Source organism: Pyrgilauda ruficollis, unplaced genomic scaffold, assembly GCF_017590135.1.
Source record: "Pyrgilauda ruficollis isolate IOZ18807 unplaced genomic scaffold, ASM1759013v1 scaffold23, whole genome shotgun sequence".
Classification (NCBI taxonomy): domain Eukaryota; kingdom Metazoa; phylum Chordata; class Aves; order Passeriformes; family Passeridae; genus Pyrgilauda; species Pyrgilauda ruficollis.
In genome coordinates this window covers 1,903,642-1,928,441 of record NW_024522539.1, presented here as the reverse complement: position 1 = coordinate 1,928,441, position 24,800 = coordinate 1,903,642, and the positions used below count along the sequence as shown (strand labels likewise).

General features: G+C 48.2%; 2 protein-coding genes across 2 annotated transcripts; one reads left to right on the top strand and one right to left on the bottom strand.

Annotated features, from left to right (window-relative positions):
• The first annotated feature begins 9,797 nt into the window (after positions 1-9,797).
• On the top strand, positions 9,798-12,865 carry LOC121354520 (gonadotropin-releasing hormone II receptor-like). Its single transcript, XM_041469210.1, has 5 exons — positions 9,798-9,961; positions 10,260-10,361; positions 11,184-11,696; positions 11,962-12,163; positions 12,459-12,865. The coding sequence occupies exons 3-5, from the start codon at positions 11,190-11,192 to the stop codon at positions 12,863-12,865; spliced, it is 1,116 nt and encodes a 371-aa protein (XP_041325144.1). The 5' UTR covers positions 9,798-9,961; positions 10,260-10,361; positions 11,184-11,189.
• Positions 12,866-18,229: 5,364 nt separating this feature from the next.
• PARP16 (poly(ADP-ribose) polymerase family member 16) lies at positions 18,230-23,975 on the bottom strand. Its single transcript, XM_041469304.1, has 6 exons — positions 23,755-23,975; positions 22,724-22,861; positions 21,291-21,497; positions 20,049-20,220; positions 19,561-19,702; positions 18,230-18,935 (listed from the first exon to the last, which is right to left on the bottom strand). Exons 1-6 carry the CDS (start codon positions 23,944-23,946, stop codon positions 18,791-18,793), a joined length of 996 nt encoding a protein of 331 aa, XP_041325238.1. The 5' UTR covers positions 23,947-23,975; the 3' UTR covers positions 18,230-18,790.
• Between the last annotated feature and the right edge of the window lie 825 nt (positions 23,976-24,800).

Here is a 24,800-nt window from a genome sequence, read left to right as displayed (position 1 = left end):
GTGTGCGAGCCTCCCGCCGCCGAGGCTGCGAGGTCGCTTATATAGCCCGGCGTGTAGCTTAGGGGATGGCAGCGAGCCACCGGCCGCGAGCACAAACAGATCGGACGCGCGAGGAAACCGCAGCCTGAATAATCCCTTAATAAGGTGATGGTAAACAGAAACCTGTGGCGATGCCACGGCGTGGCGGCTGCTGCTGCTGGTGGGACAGGGCACGGTGTGGGTACCACGTCCTGGTGTGGGCACCGCATCCCAGCACAGCACCGTCACTGTTAGGGGTACACCCGGGGTCTGGATCTGAAATAGATGCTGCTAAGTGTTGAAAGTGGAGATACAGTGAACAGGCAATGAGTTTTGGGGATGCTTTTTTGGCTTTGCCCGGTCTGGGACACATGTGGTGCCCGCCCGGCAGTGCACGTGGATTTGCCCCATTTTGCAGATGTAGGCTCAGCTGGGCACCATTCCCTGCACTGCCTGCCCACCTCTGCCCCTGTGCTGGCTCTGACAGGGATCAAATGAGGATGCTGTGGGGATCAAATGAGGATGTGGGACAAAGCCAGTGGGACTGGTTTGAACACCCGGGGTAGCACAGAGCTGCAGAGGCAGGACCATCCTTGTAAATAAATGTGACTGCATCTCAAGCCATGGGGAGATCTAGCAATGACCCCTAACCAGATTTTCCTGCTTGCCCCAGTCTGGCTTCAGCCTTCCAGACTTTTTATCCCTCTGCAGTCACATTTTTCTCATGTAACTTGTGGCAAGTGGTCTGTGGACACAGGGCTCCTGGGTGTTGACAAAGCACGTGGCCTTGTGCAAGTGACTGCCACCCATGCATGCAGCCCTGGAGCCACTGGGCTGTACAGATGGTTGCTGCAGGAATGTGGTGTGAAAGCGTGTGCTGTATGTGTCAGGAGCAACCCCCAAAAGATGGGGATGGGTGTTGGGGCAGCCAGGGGGTCAGTGGTGTCCCAAGCTGCCTCCTAGTAATCCTTGTCAGCCCTGCTGCCAGAGGGAGTGGTGCAGGAGGAACACAGATCAAGATGTCACATAAAAAATAATCAGCGGTGACCTACACTGGCTCCTGTTTATGTTTACGAGGGAAAAGGAAAAAACACCTGAGATGTGCCAAAAATGGCAGAATGTTTATATGGTGGACAGAGAGTGCCCAGTGAGCTGGAAGCTCCAGACCTCTGACATAAACATGAAGATCATCTATGTTTCCCCTCTGTGATGAGGACAAGATGTGGGAAAGGTGCTGAGGGAGAGAGCAAGGAATTCATCTTCCCCAGATGGAACCCACCTCCCACCACATCTGACCCACACTAAGCACAGCACCAATGCCTTGGCAGGACATCTCCAGTCCCACCAGCTGCTTGCCCACACCCTGGCATCAATTTCTATGGGTCGCACTGCTGGGTAAGGAAATGTGCTGTTCTGCAAGGAATAAAATGCTATTCCTTACATTATGAAAATGGGATGATAGCTCTAACCCAGTGCGGGTGCAGGCATTTCTGCAGGGGATTTTGCAGCCTCCTCAGCATGGCTGTTTTCTCTCTATCATGTCTCTTTCAAGACAAGCTCTGGAGATATGTGTGTGGCTTTAGGAGCAGGTTTGGGACTTATGAGTTCATGCAAATCCCAAGTCTCTAGAAGAGTTCATTTGCACAGTCTCTCTCAGCTTGACCATTCCTTGCTGCAGCTCTGACATGTGACTGACTTTGAAGGGAACAGCATGAGAGGAGCCCCAGATGTTCCCAGTGCTGTGCACCACTGGCTCTGGGAGAGGCTTTCCATCTGCCTGGAGGTGAATGATGCCCCAGCCCATGGGGTGGAGGGGACAAGTCAGGGGCTGCCCCATGCCTGGGGTAGTCTGCAGGGCTGTAGTACCTGTGGCCAGTGACAAGGATGCATCCAGACCAAACTGCTTCTGTCTTTCTGCCCATCACCAGTGGCTTTAGCTGCCTAAGGTGCTCCTTCCCATCAGAAAGCAGCAGATCCACAGCCTCTTGGACTCATTCCCCTCCTGGATTAATGCTGGGGAGCTTACCCAAATCTCATTGTTTTTTTCCATGGTTTCATCACTGATGTGTAATGTCAAAGCCATAAGGTATTTATGTGAATGCTGCCATGCTTAATGCTCCCTCTGACCAGTGCTGAGGCTGGGGCAGTGTCAGAGGAGTGTGACAGCAGATGCTGCCAGAAGCATCTCCCTCCCCACACTCCTTTGTGGTTGTATCCATAACTTTTCTGGTGTTAATCTAATAAATCCAGGGGAAAACTGGCTAGTAATGTTCATCCTGGCTCTTCATGCCTCCCACCATTTCTAGTGCAGCATGGGCTGAGTGGCCATCTCCAAAAGCCAACTGCACCATGCCAGGAGGATAGCAGGGTTGGAGGGGCTGCTGTCAGGGCTGCATGTGGAATTTACAGGCTGTGGGGTCTGCAAAATGCTCTGTGGGGCCCATAAATCTGCTTTTGGGCCAAGGCCATGCCTAATTCCCTGCCGGCTGCCCTCGTCCTCCCTCCCTGCGCCCTCTCCACTCCGCCAAAGGGAGCTGACGGTTATTTTCCCCTGCTGCATGTTTCTGGGCTTGCTTCTGTTTACGGAGATGGGAGTTAAAATAACTGATTGATGACTTTGTTCCATCCCAAACACTTTGGGGAAGTTTGCGTGGTTTAGAAGGGAGAGTTGGGAGCTGGGATTTCATTAAGCACTTGGCTCCCGGCACTTCTCCAGCCATGCTCCAGGGGTGGCTAATGTTGTTTTTTAAATCCTGTTTTGCTATCCCAGGAGCCGGAGTGGCGATTTCCATGGTTTGTAGGAGAACTTGGAGATGTGGCAGGTCCCTGAGGTTCCCTCTGAGCTCTGAAACACCAGCAAACCTCTCAGCCACCGCAATATTGTTTCACTTAAGCCCTCCTCCACCGCTTCATCAGCACAAAATTGCACTCCAGCTGCCTAAAATCTTTGGAAAAGAGCCAAAAAATTGAATTACTGGAATTTGTTTTCGTTGTGTGGATGAGGATTTACAGGCTATGACTGGGAGAAAAGGAGTGAGTGGACCTTTTTTCCCTCTGGAACTATTTGCTTGGGAGCTAAAGCTTCTACTGGGGCTCAGTAGTGCTCAACTCCGTAAACATCATTTATGGAACAGATACAAAATGCAGCACACAGTGGGGACAGGAGAGCCAGGATCCAGGGAAAGACTGATTTTAGCTCTGGAGATCAGGAAGGTTTTTTCTGCAGTAGTGAAAGAGCCAGGAGTGAAGAGACAGTAAGTGTCTGTGCTGGTTTGGGGTCTGTTCCATGGGGTAAGCCCCCAAATGTCTGCTGGCACCAGCACAACACAACTGACTCCTGACATGTAAAAGAGGGTGCTCTCTGTTCCATGATTCCATCTGTAAAGGAAAAGGGCTTTTGCTAGTGCTCTTGCAGGGCATGTTTGCTATTGGAGTGCTCAGGGACTGTTACCTTCTACCCTGCTGCACACATATAGACCCACATACCGTGGGGACAGATTCACTGGTCACGGGGATGTCCTGGACTGCACAAGGGTCCCACTGGTGTTTCCCTCCTAGGTGCCATGGCCATATCTGCTGTCTCTCCTTCCCATCAGAGCTTGGAGAGGCAGAAACTATGATGCTGAGAGCACCAGAAGTGCCTCAATAGCCAATCCCTTTTTAATTAAGTGTCTGAGCTGGGGAAATTAAGATAAGAATACTGACTCATTTAGAAACTCTCTTTGAGATGGAGAAGGCCATTATTTTCAAGCCCTCCGTGAATAATGGATATCCCAGGCTCTCCCTGGAGCATTAACTGCTCAGGGACACTTGCAGGGCAGCACCATGGTGTGGGGAACATCCTGCCCACAGATGTGGCAGGGCCTGAGCTATTGCACAACCTGTGATCAGTGATGTAAAAGCGGTCGCGGGATGGGAACAGGCGTGATGGGAATGTGGCCAGGTCCAAGCCAGGACAGCACCTCAATGGGGACATTTACACTGCAAAGGAAGGGCAGGAGCTGAGCTCCAACCCACAGTCTACCAGCTGTTTGCTTTAGCTCTGGACAGGGTTGGATGGACAAAGACCATCCTGTGTCAAAGTCCATGTTGATTTGGGTCATTAATTGCTCCTGAAGAAGTGCTTGATTTATTGTTCCTGTTTATGGGTATTGGCTGTGGGCTGGGATGCACTCCAGGCTGTGCACCCATGCTGCCATGGGGAGCAGCCTCCCACACATGGGATGGTGATCCCTGGTCTCATTTGTGCCTTTTCTTCCATATTCTATAAAGCAAGTTGAACTGGGCAGGTTTGCAGTGATTTATAGCAGCCAAACAGCAGCCAGCTTTTCCTAAAAACCAGCAAAATCCTGCCTGATCCATGAGTGTGCAGGAGTGGGCTTGGTTTTCCAGTTTGTCTTTATCCTATTTTGCAGGGATTGCACTGGCAGCACATTGGAGAGGTGTAGGCTGTGTAAGTCAGACCAGAGGCAACAGTGATGGCAGTGAAAGGGAAGCTTTGAGTTTAGAAGAGTTTTTTAGTGTTCGGATGAGCCTCTACATGGAACGGACAGAAAGAGATGGAGCCATGAGGGTGGTGGGCACTCCTTGTTGAACCATGTGGGAATTTCTGTCAGGTTAATTTTTGCACTGAGCAATGTGGAGCCGTGCCTGGGCTGGGGTAATCGGGGTTGATCCACCCCCAGGTTTCAGCTCCAAAAGGGTTTGCCAGCATCCCCACTGGCAAAAGAGAGCATGGAAATGCCTCCCCTTCCTGGAGTGCCTGTGGTCATGGGGGCGACCGGAGATGTAAAATATCTCATGACCTCATGCACTATGCCAAGGACATGCTTGGAAAAGCCGGTCTCTGCCGAGCTAATTCCAGCCTGCTGGGATTCCCCCTGGAATACGTGGCCAGATCAGCTTTCGCTGGAGGGTAAATGTGTGTTTGCCGGGAGCGCACCAGAGGGTTTGGTGGGGCCAAGAGCTGCTGGAGGAAGGCCTGGCAGCTCCTGGTGTAAGCACCTTTTCCCATCTGGGACAAAAACTGCTGGGAGCACATTGCAAAGGCAGCGTGGGAGATGAGCATTTCTGCAGAGAAACAGCAGGAGCAACTTGAATGCTGGCTCCCAGAAACACCTCCCTGGGAAGCCAAATCTGGATGGGGGGGAGATGTCAGCATTGATGCTCGTCCTAAGGGATAGTCACTGGCTTCCTGCAGCCCCATAGCTTGGCTCAGAGCAGATTTCTTGCAGGAGGCTAAAAGCAGAGTTGGGGAGCAGAAATTATATCCCTCTGGCTCATCAAATTCAGCATTGATGATATCTCTCCCCACCCAGAAACTGATCCTTTCCTAAAAGCATAGAGAAGGATCATGTGCCTTCATAAAGTTCATCCAGGAGTAACTTTAAGCTTGAAAACTGCTTGGAGATACGGAGCTCATGGGAAAGAGGAGTCAGGGGAGGTGTTCCCTGCTTTTTGCTCTGCAAGCCCTGCATAACTGCCAAGGGTCCCACAGGGATGTCAGCTTTCCCATCTCACCTCTCCCCCAATGCAACAAAGGAGAGCAGCCCTTGAATTTGGCCAATATTTGGGAAAGAGCTTCCAAAGGAAGCACCAAAATATGGCCTTGGGACACACAATCCTATTTGAGATCTTGGAGGGAGGAGAATATTTGGAGCAACACGATGCACAGGTCCCACAGGGAATAAAAAAAGCAGAGGATAAAAGAGGGCACAGAAGGCAAAGGCAAGGAGACCAACTAAACCCTGTCCAAAAACAAGGGCAAAATTGTTCACTTCCATGGTTAGTCACAACGAAAACATTGGCATTTCATAATTTCTTCCAGCTCAAAAATAATACCCCGTTAGGGCAGTGAGAGCCCTGACTGGGTCAGTGTGTGCTGAAGCTGAAGAGGACCCATGGCCCCTCTGCTGACCCTGTGGGTGATTTTCCTTCTTTATTGGGGACTGGGGGTACCAGGTGAAAGTTCCTAAATAATTTCCCCCCCAAATAAATTCCAGCCTGGGCAGGAAAGCAAAGCTGCTGTGGGGAAGCTCGGCTGAGTGGGGCAGTGATGTACACACAACACCAGGTTTATCACTTGATGGTGAGCAGAAAGGGCTCAGCACCAGATCCCACACATTTCTTGGGGCTTGACCTCAGGATTTGGTCTGGGATGATAAATTCCATCCTCTTTCTTTTCCAGTTTAAAGATGAGGAGGAGGATGTTACTCGGGTTGACATGTCCCGGTGAAAGACGGAGGAAAGACCCTGAGAGCTGCTGCTCTGCATGGAAAGTTGTAAATTTGGGGAATCACTGGGAATGATGCTCTGGACATCTGAGCTCAGCAGCATCAGGAGCACCAGCCTGGGGTATTAAAAGGTGGGAATTGCAGCAGGTTTGAGCTTGTTTTTCCAGTACCCCTGTCTGATGGTGTGATACCCCTGAGAAGGGTTTTTATCAGTAAGGTTTTGATATACAAAGCTGAATCAGAAACAGAGCATTGTCTCACCAAGAAATGATCTAAAGGCACATTTTACCAAGTAATTGAGCCCAGAAGGCAGGACAGATCCCTCCCTCTGCTTTAAACACAGGTTTTTAGGAGGGGGATGGGGTGACCCAGATTATCCCCAGGAGGGGCAGCAGTTACCATCCCTCCTTGGCAGGTTCAACAGAGTGGCCAGGGCTGGCTGAGCAGGCAGAATGAGGTGCTGGTTTATCCCTGGTGATCACTGGGCTTTGTGTTTGTCCTTTGAGATTTTGGGGAATTTTGGGTGATTCCCTGTTTTAGACCTGTTTGTAACTTACAGCACAGTGGCACTGTGCTAATTTTTATGATGCTGTTATTTAATGAAAAGGCTGAAAGCTGGGAGCTTCCCAATTGGTTGACTTGTGAACTTTGGGTAAGAAGAGAAGCTGTTCCAGAGGTGAGCTCATTTCTAACCCCGGGAAATGACTTCATGGACGCTGGTATTTACTCACAAAAACATTGCATGTCAGATGTCCCTGACTAGACTTTCTGTTTCGAGTCCAGTATGAGACAAAAATTTCCTTGGATGAGCTGCTCCTAAGACAATTCAAGGTTTGGAGAAGGAGGAGAAGAATTGCAGGGGGAGAAAAAAAGAATCAGCATTAAAAACACTCTGAAATAATGAGGCTTTTCTGAATAAAGGGAAGTTTTTGGGCACCCAGCCTGGCAGAAACACCTGCCTGGGGGGAGGGTGTGGGTGATGAGTCCAGCAGAAGAATCTCCCATCCTCACCCCCCACAACACAGCAGCTGGAGTTTCTCTCAGAAAGGAAAATACAAGTTTTTCTCTTGGGGAAGCCAAGCCCCCAGCAGTGATTTATCAGAATAAACAGAAGCAGGTTCCCTGCCCTGTGTTTGCTGTAGGTTAATGGAAATTATATCCCATGCTGCTCTCCCTTGATGAGATAGATCCCAGTATATACAGAGTGTCCAATGGAAAAACACAGCACTTGCATTTTTATTCAAGGGTTGCTCATGCAGAAATTGTCACTAGGACTGTATTACCCAGTGTGGTTCCTGATTTCTGTTTTTTTCCAGCATCCCAGGATGATCCATGTGGATTTGGGGAGATCAGTCCTATTTGGAGACGCTGGGGGAAGCTCTGTCCCCTCATGACCCAGCACTGGACTGCAGCTCTGGGGATGTACTGGGGCAGCATCCCAAGAGGAGGAGATTTCGGGAAGAGCCAAGCTGGGATGTATGGAAACAAGCCTTGTCTGCCAGCACTGTTTCCTAATCCTGGACACCAAAACCCTCTGATCGTTAAACCAGTGTTCAGAGATTCGGCTGAAGGCTGCCATGCAGACAACATCCAAACTGACCTTTGAGGAGACAAGCAAAAGAAAAAAAGAGAGAAAACACAAGGGGGTTACTGTGCAAATGCTGGAGAAAAGTAGTCATTTCAATAAGGGACCCCACCCTTGAAATAAGACTTATTGCTAATGCATGCCCAGGACATTTCTGTGTGATGGTATGCTAAAAAAATCCTCTCCAAACAGGGACTAAAGGCTTTGTTGTGGCGTGAGCAAGACTTACAGTTCCTAAGAAAAATCCTGTCCCTCTCTTGCATCATACAGCCAGGGATGGAGAGGACATTTCTAGACAAGAAGGCCATCAGCCAGGATGAAGGACAAACAGGGAATACATTCCTGACTTGCTACTTAATTGCTTTCGTGCAGGTGCAAAGGGCTAAATGAAAGGGAAAATAAGGATGAGTGTGTGGGGCCTAATTAATCTCAGCTTTAAGCAGGAGCCTAATGTCAGGAGGAGGTGGCTGCTGGAACAAACAGGCTTCCACCCAACTTCTATGCAGATTTTGTGCTATTTATCCCCCAAGGGCCAGGCCCATTTCCAAGGCACTGGTAGGTGATGCCCCTGTCAGGTAAGGAGGTGATGGAGACAGTCCCATCCCATGTGGCAGGGCTGGCTGGTGCTCGCTGGCAGTGCCAGCAGGGTCTGCTTTCCTCTTTCCCTCTGTATGGAAAGCACTTCAGATGCAGGAGTTGTCCACTGTGGCTCTGAGCAGAGAGTTTCCATCCTGATCCCTTTTGGCACCTCCATGCAGAAGTGGTGGAGAGTTTAGGGGATTCCAGGGCAAACATGGTCCAGTGCCTGCAGCATCTCCTGGGTCTCAGGAGCTGGTCCCTCTGCCACACAAGTTGACTCTTAAACCCACAAAGGTTTAAGAGTCAAATTGGAAAAGGGGAAAATATCTTTTCTGCTTGTGCCCAGGAGCACTCCTGCCAGCACAGCAGCCTCAGAGATGGTGCAACCCTCAGAGCTCAGGCGTTTCCTCCTGAAATAAGCGGGAGTAATTTTAATGATGGAAAATCTGTTCCAGAAAGGGAATCTCCTCCTCTTGGGGAACAATGCAGAGCCACTACTGCCAGCCCGGGATCTGCAGGGACCTGTATATCACGTACTCTTTAATTTAATAGCCTGGAAAATGTGAAGGCCTATCTGCATGTCATTAAAGTCCCAGTGAAGCCCCTGGGAGTGTGTTTGTCAATGCTGGCCCCAGCAGGGCTTGGAGCTGTCCCTCTTTCATCCCCACAGCTCCTTTGCTGGCCAGAAGAGCAGGATGTCCTCAGTTTCCCTCCCTGTCCTTGCATTGCACTTCATATTTTTTAAGCTCTTTTGAGCTCTTTGTCCCTCCCAAGGTCCTTCCCTCTTACTGTGTTATGCTGCAAGAAATACAGAAAGAACAAGATGGGAACTGATAGACTGCAGGGAAAAAAAAGTGTATTCATTAAAATGGCAAAATGAACCATGTTTCCCCTTATTGAGTCCCTCCTTACAGCATTTCCAGTCCAAGCATGTACCTGTGATGCTTTCATGGACCCGTGTGGTCCAGGAGCATCTCTGAGGTGCATGTGCGCGCGTGTCTGCGAGTTTCTCGGTTGTCTGAGCAACGGGACGTTCATCACTAACTCCCAGGACAATTAACTCATTTTCCTGTATTTATAGCAAACCAGTACAGGGAGTGTTGGCACTTATCCCTGATGGAGCCACATTTGGCCACAACGTTTTGAATTTTGGCTGTTTCTTGCATTACAGCGGCTTTGTCATCATCCCGGCTGCCTGCTCATTAAGTGGGCAGCTCATTAAGCTAACAAGGGCAGGGGTGATGGTGGCTGCCTGAGCCAGGCTGCCCATGGGTGCCCGCCGCGGTGTGCCCCGCTCCTGGTTTGCCGGTGCAGGGGGTGTTTGCAGCAGCATTCCCATCTCCAGATGCCTGCAAATGCCTGTGCTAACAGCAGCGTCGCTCCCGGCTTGCCTGCTGGCAAGGGGAAATTTTACTGCTTCAAGGTTTGTTGCAGGGATCTGATGCAAGGAAACGTTGGAGCATCCTGACTCAGCACCGCAGCGGTGGGGGACCCGTGGCAAAGACACGGAGCATCTTCTCTCAGCATCAGGGCATGCGTATGCCAGGTATGTTCCCATCAGCTGGGATAAATCCTGACCTGCACACGGATTTTTTATTTCTTCCAGAGAAGCAACTTGGTACTTTTTAGCTGTTCTTTCCTTTTGCTGCTTGTTTGTTCAGTTGGTCTTTGGGGAGGGAGGTCTTTTTGAAGGAAGCAAGGGGAAGGGGGCTCGGGGTGCGGGTGGTGGGGCTGGAGGAGGGCTCATTGCTGCAAGGTGTTGTTGCAGAACTGGGGAGACAGATTTGATCTCTGCTGTTCCTGTTATTTGTACAAAGGTAAGGAATGCTTTATTTTGGAATCAGCAAACAGGAAAGTGCTTGAAACAGTAGGAGATGTGCTGTACCTGCAGCTGGGACTGTAAACAGCTTGTGGCCACAGGAGCTGAAATCGTGTGCCCTTAAAACGTGAGTTCTACTCAGGTAAAAAGGGCAATGAAATCAAGCGTGGGGGACAACCACACTGCTCATCACTCCCCAGCCACCCCTGTTTTAGGGAGGGTTCTACCTTTCCCTCCTCCTCCTCCTCCTTTGCCTCCAGAAGGGAAAGGGACAGAGGTGCTGTGCTGGTGCTGCTTGGGTCCTGGGAGGGTCCAGCCTCCTAAATGCCACTGTGATCCTCTCCCAGGAGCCACTGTAAGACTGGACAGTATGGGATGCCCCTTCGCCTGACTGGTCACCCCAGCTGCTCCTGCCCATGACCCCAGATCTGGCACTCGAAATGGAGGTGGATCATTAAGGTTTAACACACTAATGGGAAGGGCTGTGGGGTTTCTAAAAAACTGAGCCCTACTTACAAACCCCCTTTGGAAGGACGAGTCCTTGAACCGAGCTGCCCCAGCACAGGCTCAGACAGCTCTGGTATGACCCATTCCCAGCAGGATGCTGGCAGACAGTGACTGCTTCCATGGTTCTGGCCACCACTCCTGCTTTCCCAGCTGCTCAGAGCTTGGAAAGAGCTAAAAATATATGTCTGTGTGAGCAGTCCCTGTAGCTACAGCAGGGGTGAGCCAGAGAGAGTGGCCAGGCTGGGTCACCATGGTGTGGGGACACGGTGACTGCAAAGTGGGCAACACAGAGGGGACAGGCAGGGACAGGATGGGTCAAGACAGAATGGGACAGTCTGCTGCTGGTACCTCCAGTGCAGATCCCACCATCTCCCCACTTTTGTCGAAGCTGCAGCATTACACAGCCCCTATGCTGGGGTTCACTTTGCTGCTTGTGTTTCAGCAGGGGATGAGTGAGGAACAGCTCCCTGCATCTCCCCACTGCCCCACCAGGCGGGAGGACACCAATGTCTCAGCCTCTGCATACCCCCAGTACTGGGTGGAGCCCCGGTTCACTCAAGCAGCGAAGGTCCGTGTGATCATCACAGCCATCTTCTTCCTGCTGGCAGCGGGCAGCAATGCAGCCGTGCTGGGCAGCCTGCTGAGGAAGAGGAGGAAATCCCACGTGCAGCCGCTGATCCTCAGCCTGGCGCTGGCCGACCTGCTGGTGACAGTGATGGTGATGCCCCTGGATGCGGCGTGGAACGTGACAGTGCAGTGGTACGGAGGGGACATCTCCTGCAAGATCCTCAACTTCCTCAAGCTCTTTGCTATGTACGCAGCTGCCCTGGTACTGGTGGTCATCAGCCTGGACCGGCACGCAGCCATCCTCCATCCCTTCTCCCGTGCTCACCGCCGCAATGGGATGCTGCTCCGTGCTGCCTGGGCTGGCAGCGTGCTCCTGGCTTTGCCCCAGGTAAAGTTCAGTATCCTCCCCATGGAGTTTGCCTAGGCTGGGGTGGTTTTGGAAAAGGGCTTCTCCATCCCAACATCCCCAACCAGTCCATCCCAATCCATGGACTCCACGAGCACCAGAATAAGGCATGAGTTAGGTGCCCAGAGCCTGTCTCCCAGTCTGAGACCAGCAGGGAAGTGCTCTCCAGCCACAGCCAGCAGCATCTCCAGGAGGTGGTGCTCTATTCCAAATCCTCTCCGAGTTATTATTTGGTTCTCCATTTCAGCTTTTCCTCTTCCACCTGAACACAATCCCAGGAAGGAATTTCACCCAGTGTGTCACTCATGGGAGCTTCCGAGCACACTGGGAGGAAACTGTCTACAACATGTTCACCTTCACCACCCTCTACATCACCCCCCTGAGTGTCATGATCATCTGCTACATCCGCATCCTTTGGGAGATCAGTAAGCAGCTAAAGGTCAATAAAGGTAAGTAGATCCCAGCCCTTTAATGTCCTCCATGACTGAACTTCTCCATCCTGAAATTGTTGTTGGGTGTGTCACAGCATCCTTTGAAAGCTAAGAAGTTTTGCACAAACCAACTAAGAGGTTTTGCACAAACTTATTGACCCCAGTCCTTGCTGTCTTCTGCTTCCTGTGGGAAATGGACCAGCTTATGAGATGGTCTTCCTTCTCTGGCAGAAGCAGAGTCATGGATGGTTATGTTGTCTTGGTTTCCCCCTATCTTCTTGGTTTTCACTATCTTTTTGACTCTCCTTGGCAGGTTTGACAAGAAATCAAAATGACCACATCTCCAAGGCACGCATGAAGACTCTCAAGATGACCATAGTGATTGTTGCCACCTTCATCATCTGCTGGACCCCTTACTATCTCCTGGGCTTGTGGTACTGGTTCCAGCCGGCCATGATCCAGAAGATGCCAGAGTATGTCAACCACAGCTTCTTCCTCTTTGGCCTGCTGCACACCTGCACTGACCCTATAATTTATGGACTGTACACCCCTTCCTTTCGGGAGGATGTGCAGTTGTGTCTCAGGGGCATTGAAACAGCCATCACCAGGCAAAAGAGACACAAACCCATCTCAGCCTCAGAGAAGAACACCAAGGATGGTGCTACAAATGGTGGGGTGGCATCAGGGGGCTCCAATGGGACAACTGTCAGCACGGTCTGATGAAGAGATGTACCCATGAGGGGATGTCAGGCACAGCTTTGGAACTGTTTTGTCCTATAGGACCATTTTGGAGACTGTCATGATGAGGTTCCCTACTCAGCTTTGGTGGGTGAGGGCTTCTGGCCAGAAATTGAGAATCTGTCTTGGGGGTATTTCTGGTCATTCTTCTGTATTCTGGCAGTGCCATGACAAGTAGAAAAACATCCTTTTTGTACCTGACACATGCTCCAGCCCTAATTCTGGCATTAAGATTCTCCACTCTTCCAGCGTCAACCTCTGGGAGGAAATTTATCATCTCCTCTGTGGTCCAGGGTCATGTCTCTGGAGTGGCTGGTCTTCAAGTGCCCTTTGCACCTACACCCAGCTGTAGAGCTGCATGGATGGTGTCACCCTGAGCCTGCAAAGGTGTGATCACAGGCTTTTACTCCATTTTCTCTACCTATTGTAGGAAAAGCTCTCTGGAAATTTCAGATCTCCTGACTCAGAACTTGTCTGGTTCTCCCATGGCTGTGTGACAAGCCCTGGGAAAGATCTAAATATCTGGAGGTTGACTAATGCAGGAGCATTCATGCCCCAGGCATGGTAGGTAGGGAGGGAGTGCTGTGGGGATGGAGGGACTCAGGCAAGAGTGGTACAAAGAACCACAGTGGGGTGGGGTGAGGTTTCTTCTCTCTTTTGAAGAGAGACAGAAGGGAAAACAGTCCCTGCTACTGTTTTCTGGTGTGAAGGGGATGGTACAGACACACACATCATACAGAGCAGCTCTGTGGGACACAGGGCAAACCAGGAGGGAGAGTATTTGTGATAATGAGAACCAGACCCGACACTGCCCAGGCCCCCTAGACCTTTCTGTCCCCATGTCCCAGAGCACAAGCTGGCAGGTTGCAGGCCACATGCTGGACACATTTTCTTTGCCCTAAGCAACACCAACCCCTCGTCTCTACCCCAGCAGAGCAGGTGCAGCCACCCCACAGGTGTTGTTTGGGGTGTCCCAATGATGGAAGTGATGGGATGCAGCTGGCAGGGGTCCATCAGCACCTTTAGTGCCAGATGGACGTAAACGAGGGCAAAGAGGACTTCTGGAGAGATCAGCTGAGCTGTGGTGAGTAATATAGGCTGTTTGCTTTCTATCATCATGCCAAAAGTTGCTTGTGAAGGCAGAAGTCTCTTCTCTGGGTGTGGGTTGAAGAGATGCCTTTATTCAACTGTGTTGTCCTTTCCAGGTAATTAGAAATAGTGGATTACTTATTTTTTTCATTCTCTGGTGATTGTTATTAAGTGTGGAGTTTGCTTTTGAAGAGAAATTCCATTTTAAGCCAGGTGGGTTGTTGTTTTCTTAGTTTAGTTAAACCTTTGGACAGCTCAGGAGCTCTGGACTTGGCAGGAGGTGGTTTCTTGGCTATTTTTGTGGCCACTGCAGCTTTGAATGAGCATCTGGACTTTATCAGGATGAAAGAGCTTTGTTTTAAAAACAACCCTTGTCTTACTGTGGTTGCATGTGTAGGGAGCTGGGAGATGTCTTCCCCTCTAGAAAACAAATCTTCTTTGGGCACTGAGGGGGCTTTTTCCTCAACCCTGTTTCCAAGAGGTGTTGGCTCCCTATCAGCCAGAAAGGATCTGCATTGATCTCCCAGTTCACCAGCTAACAAATTATTGAAATTAGAGGGGTGGCAAGCAGTCCTTGCAGGCTGGCTGAGGCTGGGCAATGAGGACATGGGAAGCCGCAGTGCTCAGAGTGATGCTGAGCTGCACAAGGGTATCCAGCCCTTGCCCTTCTGGTACTAATTATTATTTATGCTAAACATGTAGCCCAAGGAGAAAAAAAAAATCAATTAGAACTGCAGGAGCCCAGACCAACTGGTGGGGACTAGCGTGAGCCATTTAGGAAGCATCCAAACTCCAATGAGATGCGTAATCGCAGTTTGGCTTTCCTGGGCTCGTTCTGCTCAAAGTTAATTACCCAATGCTAACAGAGCAGGGGGTGCCTGATGCCAGATTGGCAAAAAAAGGGCTTCTTGTAAGGTGATGGGAATGGCTTGCAGTAGGGGAAGCTAATTTATTCATCAGACACTCCTTTGGTCTCTTTGTTTGTACTGCTGATGGGAGGCAGACCTTGAAGGTGCGTTGGTTTTCTGGCAAGCCTTGAATAAGTAGGAAAGCGGCTTTAATCTACTGAAAATTGTCTTCATCCACTTTTTGCTGAGTGGGAGAGAACAGATACAACATTGCTCATACACGTCTCCTCTTGCCCAGCAACAGGAGAGCTCAGAGGTCTTCTCTGAGGAGCAAGAAATACTTTTTTTCCTTGTGGGAAGGATTTTACACCCCATGGGTACAGTGAAAAGGCAGAAGTGGGTTTGGCTTTAGGGGGACTTGGTGATCTTACAATAATTTAGGTTGGAAAAGGTCTCTATGAGTACTCTAAGAGTAGGAAAATGGGAATTATTGCAAGCATTTGTACTTTAGTCCTTAGGGGAAGCATGGCAAGTTCCTTGGGATTCTTGCAGGCACTCCAGTGCTGCTCCTTTTGCCCATCTCTTTCATACCTTCCCTCCTCTTGCTGATGTTCAAAGTGACATCTTGTGGAGTCTGGAGTGTGGGCAAGGTGCCCAAAGTGACAGCTTTTATGAGAGAAGGAAAATGTCACTGGAAACGTGTGCTGCTAAGCCATGTGACCACTGCATGCAGGAACGGGGAGCAAGCAGGTGGGCAGCACCTCCCTGGGGAAGCTGGGATCACTCTGGGTCCTGCCAGAGGTGGACCAAAGCCCAGGCCTGGTTTGGATATTCCTGCATTTCTGATTCTGCTTTTCTTGTATTTGCTCACACTTTAGAAAGCACAAGATTTTTGCATCCCTTATTAGGAGCATGAATCCCCAAGTCTCACTTCCCCCCCAACCCAGGAGCGGTCCTGCTTTCTGTGGTGCTTCCTTCTCTCTCCCCCCATTGCCTCAAACCTTTTGTCTCCAGCAGCACCTGCCCTTCTCCTCAGCTGGCTCCTGAGATCTCTGTATATAAATATATATAAAATAGAGAGCGAAAAAAATTACTTTTTATATTTATTATCTATTTATGCTTGTTGGAGGAAAATTCTCCCGCTTCCTCAAAACCTGCTCATTCCCACCAAGGAAACACCAGTTACCACACTTCTTGCAGTCCCAGCCAGGATCAGATTTGTCTGATTCAGTAACAATTCCTTAATATTCACCACAGTAATGTAATGAACATATTAATAAGAGCAGGTAGCTCTGTATTTTACAACTCCTCGACCTCACCCTGGGCCGCCTGCTTCAAACACAGCGGCCCTTTGTTCAGGAGAAAATTCTGATTCATTCCCTGTTAGTGTTTTTACAGCACTGTGCATGTTCAAAGAGCCACGCAAGTGGCTTAAGAGGCTAACACAAACCTTGGGTTAATTCATAATACTGTTAGTTACTCAGCACAATACCCACATTAATCCAGCTGACTGCCCCTTGCCACGTTGGGAAACACATGCTGAAATCAGCAGGGAGCTCCGAAAACAAGCGTGGGAGTAGGATATTAAGTATTTTGCCAGGCTGCTAGGTAGGATCTGAGCACCTTAAATGTATTTAAAATATTTTCCCATTGCTGTTGCCTCGCTCCACAGCTGTGGAGCTGAAGCAATGAGGAGGCTGTGCCCAGAATCCCTGCAGGCCTGAGCATGAGGGATGGGGCTACAAGCTCTTCAAGGGATACTCCAGACACATCCATCAGAACTCAGCCCCCACCTGAAACCACCTCCTTTTTTGGGGGGTTTATTCAAACTGATCAAAGCAGAAAAAGCTGGTTTTTTTTTTTTCCTTTGATACCTGCTGATTTCATTGCAGAGCTGGACTGTGCGTGTCTGCCATGAGCCTCTACAATGCTTTCTCTCTGGGGACATAGCCTGGAACTATTATTACTTCTGCTTACTCTCAGAAACTTTCCTATGCAAAGAAACCCTAAGAAAAGAGCTTTAAATCCCTGCTGCGTCCTTTTCATCTGGTTCAGGAGCTCCCAGGTTTGTGCCTTTCCCTGCAGTGCAGCAGACAGCCATCCCACAACTGCTCAACCTCCTCCTTTTCCAAAGGGCCCCAAACAGCCCATTTGTTCCAAAAGAAGGGGTTTTTTTTCCAAACAAACCAGGCTTTTACAAACCAGTACCCTTTAGACAACATCAAATCCCTCCAGGTTTTCTGGCTGGCACATTATCTCCCCTAAACTTGTATATTTACATGGCACAACATTTAATATAACTTGCTGAGGAAGACAAAAATAGGCAAAAATTCCCATGACCCCTGTGCACATCCCAAACCCCAAGTTTCTGCACTGAAATATCAAGGAGTAAACTATAAAGTAGTCTAAACTGTTGCACAATAAATTATTTGTTTATGTATATTTTAATTACAAGTCTCTGCTATAATTAGCACGGACACTTCTTGGGCTGAGGCGCTGCAGTGTCCTTTGACAGTGAGCATTATTAACGGGCTGTAAAAGGCAATGGGGAATTGGATTATAATGTTCTTGTTTTGCAAGCTGTATGGTGAATAAATAAATTTGTTCTGGCAGCAAAATGAACTGGGATAAATGTGTCTAGCTCCAGTCACTAAGAAAAGGGGTTGCTGCAAATGAACTTGTTCTCAGCCTTGAATTAAAAAATCTGATTACCAGGACATTATTTCTGGCAATTAGGTACCAGAACAACATCAGAAAAATAAGAGATTTTCTTTGAAATATTTAATGAGTAAGCTAGTAATCACAGACTCATTTGCTGGAAATATGTGATGAGTTGGGGTTTTTTTGTGGTTAGGGTTCACTGTGCAATGAAAATCTGCATTTATCCAATCTACTAAAGGCTGGACTGAGAGACAAGTGTGGCACCTATCTGGCTTTTCTTCACCTATTTTCCCTGGGTCTTCATGGGGTTCCTCCATGCCCAGTCACTAATCAGAGGACAGTGCTTTGTTCCTTTTTCTGTTTCAGGCAGTTGCAGGTTGCTTTGCAAACACAACAAACAGCAAACACAAATGACTTGACAGGAGGGAGAGAGGAGAGAGCATTGCCCTGTGTATGTTGCATTGCTGGACATGGTGTATTCTCTAACAAATCCCCAGTTTGGTAAGAACAATCCTTACTCAGTATTGATGTTGAAAACCCTGAATTTGTCTAATCTGCAAGTAAGCTAGGATAAGATAGATCAAAGCTAAGACCACAAGCCTTGTAGTTGTTTGTGCTGGTTTTGTCCAGGATACAATGAATTTTCCTCATAGTGCAGTAACTATGTTTTGGATTTGCACTTAGCTGCCAGCTGGGATTAAAACACAACAATGTTCTACAGAGGGGAAAAAAAACATACTAGAAACCGTTTAAGTTCTTCCATTTGGCGGTTGTTTTATTTCTTGTTGGTTTTTTTCCTTACAATCATTATGCTGAAATATAAAAATTCCTGGCCAAAGTTAGTTTTAAAAGTTTAAAAGTAATTCCATCTGCATTGATACATGCCAAACATCACCAGATTCAGTTTCTGAAAACATACTGATAAGACTCCCAACAGGTTGCTTTGCCTGATATCCAGAAAAATCCTCCAACTTGTGCAAACGTACTTCAGCTTGACAGAAAATAAGTTACACCTGAGTGTTTCCATGCTTAGTTTTCATGAATCTTAAATAACCTTTTTTCCATGGACCCTTAACGATTGGCTCATGCTAAGCTGCACCACTGTGATCCTTTTCAGCTGCACTAGGCATCCTCATGAATCCCAGGAACACAGAAATAAGAATAAATGCAGAGATGCCATGAGGATTAATATACTGGTGACAGAACTGGGCACCTTTATTTCCAGAGCTCTGGAATAGATGCAGTGCACTGCAGATCAGCTATTGTTAAGGCACGTGGTGAAATTGACAGTTTATCATCTCGGGTTGGTTCATCTCTCTGAGTCAAACATTCTGTGCCAGTAGTAGATGAAGGTTGGTGAATTGCTGGCCCCTATCACTATCAGCAACAGCAGGTACAGCATCATCATAACAGCAAAACGGTGGGTGTAGAACCAGGAAGATTCATGAGAAGGCCTGAAAAGGGAAAAAGGCATGAATTTTATCAGAGATGCACAAATACCTTGGCAAAAAGTATCTCAGGCTTCATTATTTTAAGGAAATCCACTAAAACCAGAAAGTTGTTCCACAACTAAACTAGTTCTTGTAACTAAAGAAGCCTGATTTTTACCACATCTCTTTTCCTTAACTCTCCATGCACAATCCTGTCTTTTCTCCCCATGTTCACACCTTTCCTTGTGGTCTGGAGCTGTAGCTGCCTGGCCTGTAGACATGTGTTGAGTAGCTGAGTGAACACTATCACTTAAGACAGATAAGGGCAGAGTTAAAACTGAGGCACTTGTAAGTGATGCACTCACCAGACAGCCACTCTTGGTTTCCTGCCACAAATACTCTAAGTGCTTACAGGTCTGGTAAAAAAGCAAATTTAGCTGAGCCTGGGAATGTCAAAGAGCAAGACAGAGGCAGCACGATGACTTATTTCCATAGGAATAAGTAGGACTTATTTCCATAGGAAACAGGCTACAAACATTCTGGCAGTGCAGTATATCTTTCTTGGTTGTTTTCTGTTGTTTTTCAACAGTGATTATGTGTTTATCTGGCTGTTGTAGCAGCTCATCCCTCTAGACAGCTGAACTCTTACCTCCTATGCTGCTTCTGTGAATACACTAGCAAGTATTTAACTCGTAAAAGCTGGTTGTTTGTGACAACAAAGTATTTCTGTGGTACATCTCCCCCTTCGCTGTTTTTCACTCTTGCTCTTTTTCTGTCTATTTCTTCTGAATCTGAATTGGGAAACGAAAAAAAAAAAGCAGAACTTCAAGTAACTGTAAAAAAAGTAAACAACCAACACCCCCATACACACCCCCCAGAAGAATGGGAATGAGATAACCAAAAATCTAGTCTTGGTATTCCCCTGAATCCCTCAGCATCCAAGAATAGAGTGAGAAGTTTGCTTGAGGCTATACCACTCCTAGTCATCCTTGGTATGGATGACATTATGGCCCAGACCAGGATGACAAGGAGGTAAGTCTCCCATCCAGTGCTCAAGGAGCCACTGATATTAACAGGGAAAGAAAAACATGAAGGACAGATGTAACTACTACACAGTTATTACTGTGCTAGACTCACTTTTCTTTTTCACCTGACACTTCACATCTGGGTGGTCAATGATCTCACAAACAGCCACATAGCTGAGGATAGGGCCCAGTGCGCTTCTCTGCCAGCCAAGACCGTGAGGGCTGTACAGCAGAGCCAGGCTCAGGTCACTGGTCAGATACGTGCCTTCACCAAACAGGGATGTCTGAAACAGAGCAGAAATCTACCCTAAAATAATGTGCTGCAAACCTCAAACAACATACAAGTGCTCTTTCCTTTCAGACTGGCAGTTCTGCTCCTGAAGGTAAATTACGAAAGGCCTTTCTGACCCATGCTGGGTCTGGTCCATGCACTGTTTTTGTCCTGGCACAACTTCCTTGGGGTGGGGCTGCTGCCCTCTCCCATCCCTCAAATTAGCTGCTTGGCAGAGCACTTGGTGTGGACAGATTCATGCTTTCCCGGATTTGGAGTTAGTTTGCCAGCAAAAGTATTTTACATCAACATGACTGCATTGCTGTTAAAAGGCATTTCATCGATTGAGACTGTCATCATTCAAGTAATCCAAACTCCCCAAACAGGGCAAGGCTTGACTTCATTTAAATCCATGCTTTACTAGAAAAGAGGAAAGAACTTTTTGATTTGCCACACTGGCTAAAATTATTACTCCAGTAAGTCCATTGTACTCAGTAAACCATTACTCATTGAGAATGTGGGGAAAAAACATAGTCCAGGTTGACTGGAATGTCAAGCAGGTGTTGTGTCAAAGCTGCTTCACAGCTGACACAAAAAGCCAGGAGTCTCAACTTCCCTTCCACTGAAATCAGAAAAGGTGCAAATCCTGTGGGATGTCTCCCTAAACCAGACCATTTTAAGAAGGCTCCACTGACAAGTAGCACCTGAAACTTTGCTGGTCTAAACACAAGCCCAGGCAGAAAATCTCCACTATCCTCTGTCTCTGTAGATGGGCACTTCCCAGCTGCAGGCTGTCAGGCAGGCCAGGATTTTCAGAGGAATTACCCTTCCTTATAAAGAAGCAAAGGACAGTCATAATTTGTCACACTGGTGAAAAGGGTTTCATGCCACTTCCAGTCTTTACCCTCAGGCTGCACTAGAAAATCCAACACAGCCATCCACAAAGGCCTACACTGAAATGAACACAGCAGTACAAGAGCATCAGCACATTGCACACCCTGAAAGGAATCTGGGCCTATTTTTAAAATGTGTCCCCAGCTGTCAGTGAGCAAGGGAAGACGGTGTCAATGGCAGGAGCCTCACCCTGTTCAAGTGGCAGTGCAGGCCGTGGTGCAGGATGGAATGGAAGTTCTCCAGGCGGCTCCCGTGGAAGGCGTAGATAAGGTCCCGCTCTCCCCTGGTCTCAGCAAACTTGGTGTTCATTTGATCACAGTACACGATCTCAAAGAGGTAGTCTGGAGCAGGAACCACAGCCCCAGACATCCCTGTGAGTTCCTGGATCTTCTCGTACTTAAAAACAGGAAGGAATATAAATGTTGGTTTATGTGGTTAGATTACTCACTGGAAATTCTGCTTCCCGTCCCTTCATACTGTTTAATGCATTCTGATTATGCTTTTCTGAGTTAGAATTCAACACTGTCACAATTCAGAAGGAGTAAGTGCACAGTAAAAATACTGCCAGCTTCTTGCTACTGAAGTTAAATCCTTAATCTTCTCTCCAGAAAAAAACCCCAAACCTGTATTGTTATTATGAATTAATTTATGATGCAAGGAGGATATCCCAATTCTACTTTGGCTACTAAGCCAATATATTCATCAGCTGATCTTGCAAGAGAAAAAAACCCCACGAAAACAGAAGTTGTTTTCAGCTTCCTGCTAATCTCTACAACTATTTTGATCCCTGTTACAGAAGTGCCTCAGTGGCTCTGAACCTTTCACTTTTTGGGGCAGAAGACAAGAGTTGTGTTTCTCAGTGACAAGCAGGACCCAGCTCCATGACACCCACTTGGACTCTCTCAGACTAAACCATGCATGCACATGTTATATTAACTGCAGTACCCAACTGCAATCACTGCCCATTATCAACTACTGACACTGGTAACTATTTCAGGAACCAGTGTTCCTGAAAATTTACCTAAAAACACCCCCCTCTATATACAGAGAAAAATGGATTTATGTTCAACTGTCAAGCTCTCACAATAACCAACTTAATTCTGGCAGGAGGAAATATTCTCTGAAGTGCAAGTTTGCCTCAAAACTCAAATTCTAATTAATATTTTTCAGTCAAAACTTACCTCCTTTTTCTTAGTACTTTGTATCATGAAGACTTTAGATGATAGAATCCAACTAAACAGCTCCCAGGTCCTTTTATCTGTATTTGGAACAGACTCCAGAATCTCTTTCAGGCTTGGTAGAGCCTTGGTGTCTGCAAGCTAACAACAGAGCTATTTAGCACAAGCTCCTTAGTGCCACCGCGATTAAACAGGGACCTCTAGTGAAAACAAAACAATATTTCACCCCAACAAACTGAAAAACATGTTCTGTTCTGAGATATAAACACTTGTTTCCAGTTTGTGGGGAAGTTTGTCAATTGCAGTAAATAGCAAGCAAGTTGTATGTTCAACTGTCAAGCTCTCACAATAACCAACTTAATTCTGGCAGGAGGAAATATTCTCTGAAGTGCAAGTTTGCCTCAAAACTCAAATTCTAATTAATATTTTTCAGTCAAAACTTACCTCCTTTTTCTTAGTACTTTGTATCATGAAGACTTTAGATGATAGAATCCAACTAAACAGCTCCCAGGTCCTTTTATCTGTATTTGGAACAGACTCCAGAATCTCTTTCAGGCTTGGTAGAGCCTTGGTGTCTGCAAGCTAACAACAGAGCTATTTAGCACAAGCTCCTTAGTGCCACCGCGATTAAACAGGGACCTCTAGTGAAAACAAAACAATATTTCACCCCAACAAACTGAAAAACATGTTCTGTTCTGAGATATAAACACTTGTTTCCAGTTTGTGGGGAAGTTTGTCAATTGCTTTGAACGTAAATAGCAAGCAAGTTACAAACAGTGATATTTACCAACGCTATCTGTAGGTTTTTTTACAGGAACAATCAGACACACCCCTGAGAGAAAACAAGCTGTCACAGGGCAGTATGTGCAGTGGACCCGACATGGGGGTGTTCAGGCCATCTAACATGCAAATCCTTCAATATTAATTTGAATTTCACGTTGGCAAGCTCTCTATATTCACAGAATATTAGAAACATTAAGGCTGGAAACCACGTCTGAGGTTATTGAGTCCAACCCTCAGCCTAACTTTGCCAAGCCCACCACTAAACCATGACCCCAAGTGCCACATCTCCGTGTTTTCTGAACACCTCCAGCGATGGTGATTCCATCGCTTCCCTGGGCAGCCTGTGCTAATGCCTAACCACCCTTTCAGGGCAGAAATGTTCCAGGACAGTCAATCTTGAGCAGATTGAGGTCGCTTCCTCTCGTCCTGTCTGCTCGCTACCTGTTACCTATCGCTTGTTACTTCACGTGCTGTCCACACCGGATCTGGGCGTTTTCCAGTGCGGGTTTATCGGTCAGAATCCCAAATACTCTTTTAAACCTGGATTTCTTGACTGGATAAACCCTTCATCCTGCTTTATCCGTGACCCTGCGGCGCCGCTGCCCTCACCTCTGCGGGCGGCCCGTGCTCCCCATCGAGGGAGGTGCCCTGGCGCCGCGGGCAGCTGCCCGGGGCCGGCCCCCGGCACTCACCAGCCCCTCGAAGTCCTTGGTGTCGCCGCTGGCGTAGCGGCCCGGGAAGGGCCTCAGCGCCGAGTCGCGCTTGTAGCTCTGCAGCGCGGCGGCGAACAGGCTGCACCGCAGGTCGGCGGCCAGCGGGTCCCGCCGCGCCGCCTCCCTGGCGCCCGGGGCCGCCTCGCCGGGGCCGGGGCCCGGCGTTGACATGCCCGGCGGGGGCTGCCGAGCGCCGGCCGCTGTCCCCTCAGGTATTGGCCAAGGGATGGGGAGAGCGGGCCTTGGCACCTTCCCCTCAGGGGGTGACCTGGAGAGGGGCGTAGACAAGAATGGCGCCTTGCCCTCAGGTAGAGATTGAGAAGAGGGGTACAGGCGAAAATGGCATCACCCTCACAGGTAAAAACTGGTAGAGGGGTATGGGAGAATGGTGCTTTCTCTTCAGGTGGAAACTGTGAGAGGCCTACAGGGTGCAACAGCATCTTGTCAGATAGTGACCTGGAGGGGTAAAGGGAGCAATTGCATCTTCCTCTCAGAGACTGGAAGGGGTTGTGGGATGGGGAGGAAATGTCACCTTTACCTCAGGTACAGAGCAAGTCAGGTCCGTGGTCCACAGGGAAGGAAGGATATGGAGGGGGACTCCATCTTGGGAGTTTGCATCCATGTGAAACAGATGATTAACCAGAAGGGTCAACCAAGGAGACTGCTTTTTGTGTCAAATTTGGTTTTATGTAGCTCTAATTTTAACAAACTTAAGTAAAAAATGTTTAGATGTCATTACTCCTCAACAATTCCCTTTATCATCCAAATTTGTAGTCTCAAGGAAGAATCTGGGTTTGTTTGAGTTATCTCTGCAGGCTGGCATTGCAGGATTAACAGAGAGGAATTCACTTTTTAATTGAATCTCTTAATCAGGTTGCATTCCCTGTGTTGCTTGAAACTGAGGCTCAGTGTTCCTCCCTGGAATGCTGGTGTGGTGTTAGTGCTGTGAAGCCTCTTTCCAGTCCTAAAGTGTCTTAGAAATCCCCATCAACAGGATGGAAGACTCCTCAGCCCAAATGCTGTTG

Coding starts and splice junctions, on each gene's coding strand:
- LOC121354520 (XM_041469210.1), top strand. CDS start 11,190: ATGAGTGAGGAACAGCTCCCTGCATCTCCCCACTGCCCCACCAGGCGG. Junction 11,697..11,961: donor TGCTCCTGGCTTTGCCCCAG/GTAAAGTTCAGT, acceptor TCTCCATTTCAG/CTTTTCCTCTTCCACCTGAA. Junction 12,164..12,458: donor GCAGCTAAAGGTCAATAAAG/GTAAGTAGATCC, acceptor TCTCCTTGGCAG/GTTTGACAAGAAATCAAAAT.
- PARP16 (XM_041469304.1), bottom strand. CDS start 23,946: ATGTCAACGCCGGGCCCCGGCCCCGGCGAGGCGGCCCCGGGCGCCAGG. Junction 22,862..23,754: donor CCAAGGACTTCGAGGGGCTG/GTGAGTGCCGGG, acceptor CTCTGTTGTTAG/CTTGCAGACACCAAGGCTCT. Junction 21,498..22,723: donor AAAGTACTAAGAAAAAGGAG/GTAAGTTTTGAC, acceptor CCTGTTTTTAAG/TACGAGAAGATCCAGGAACT.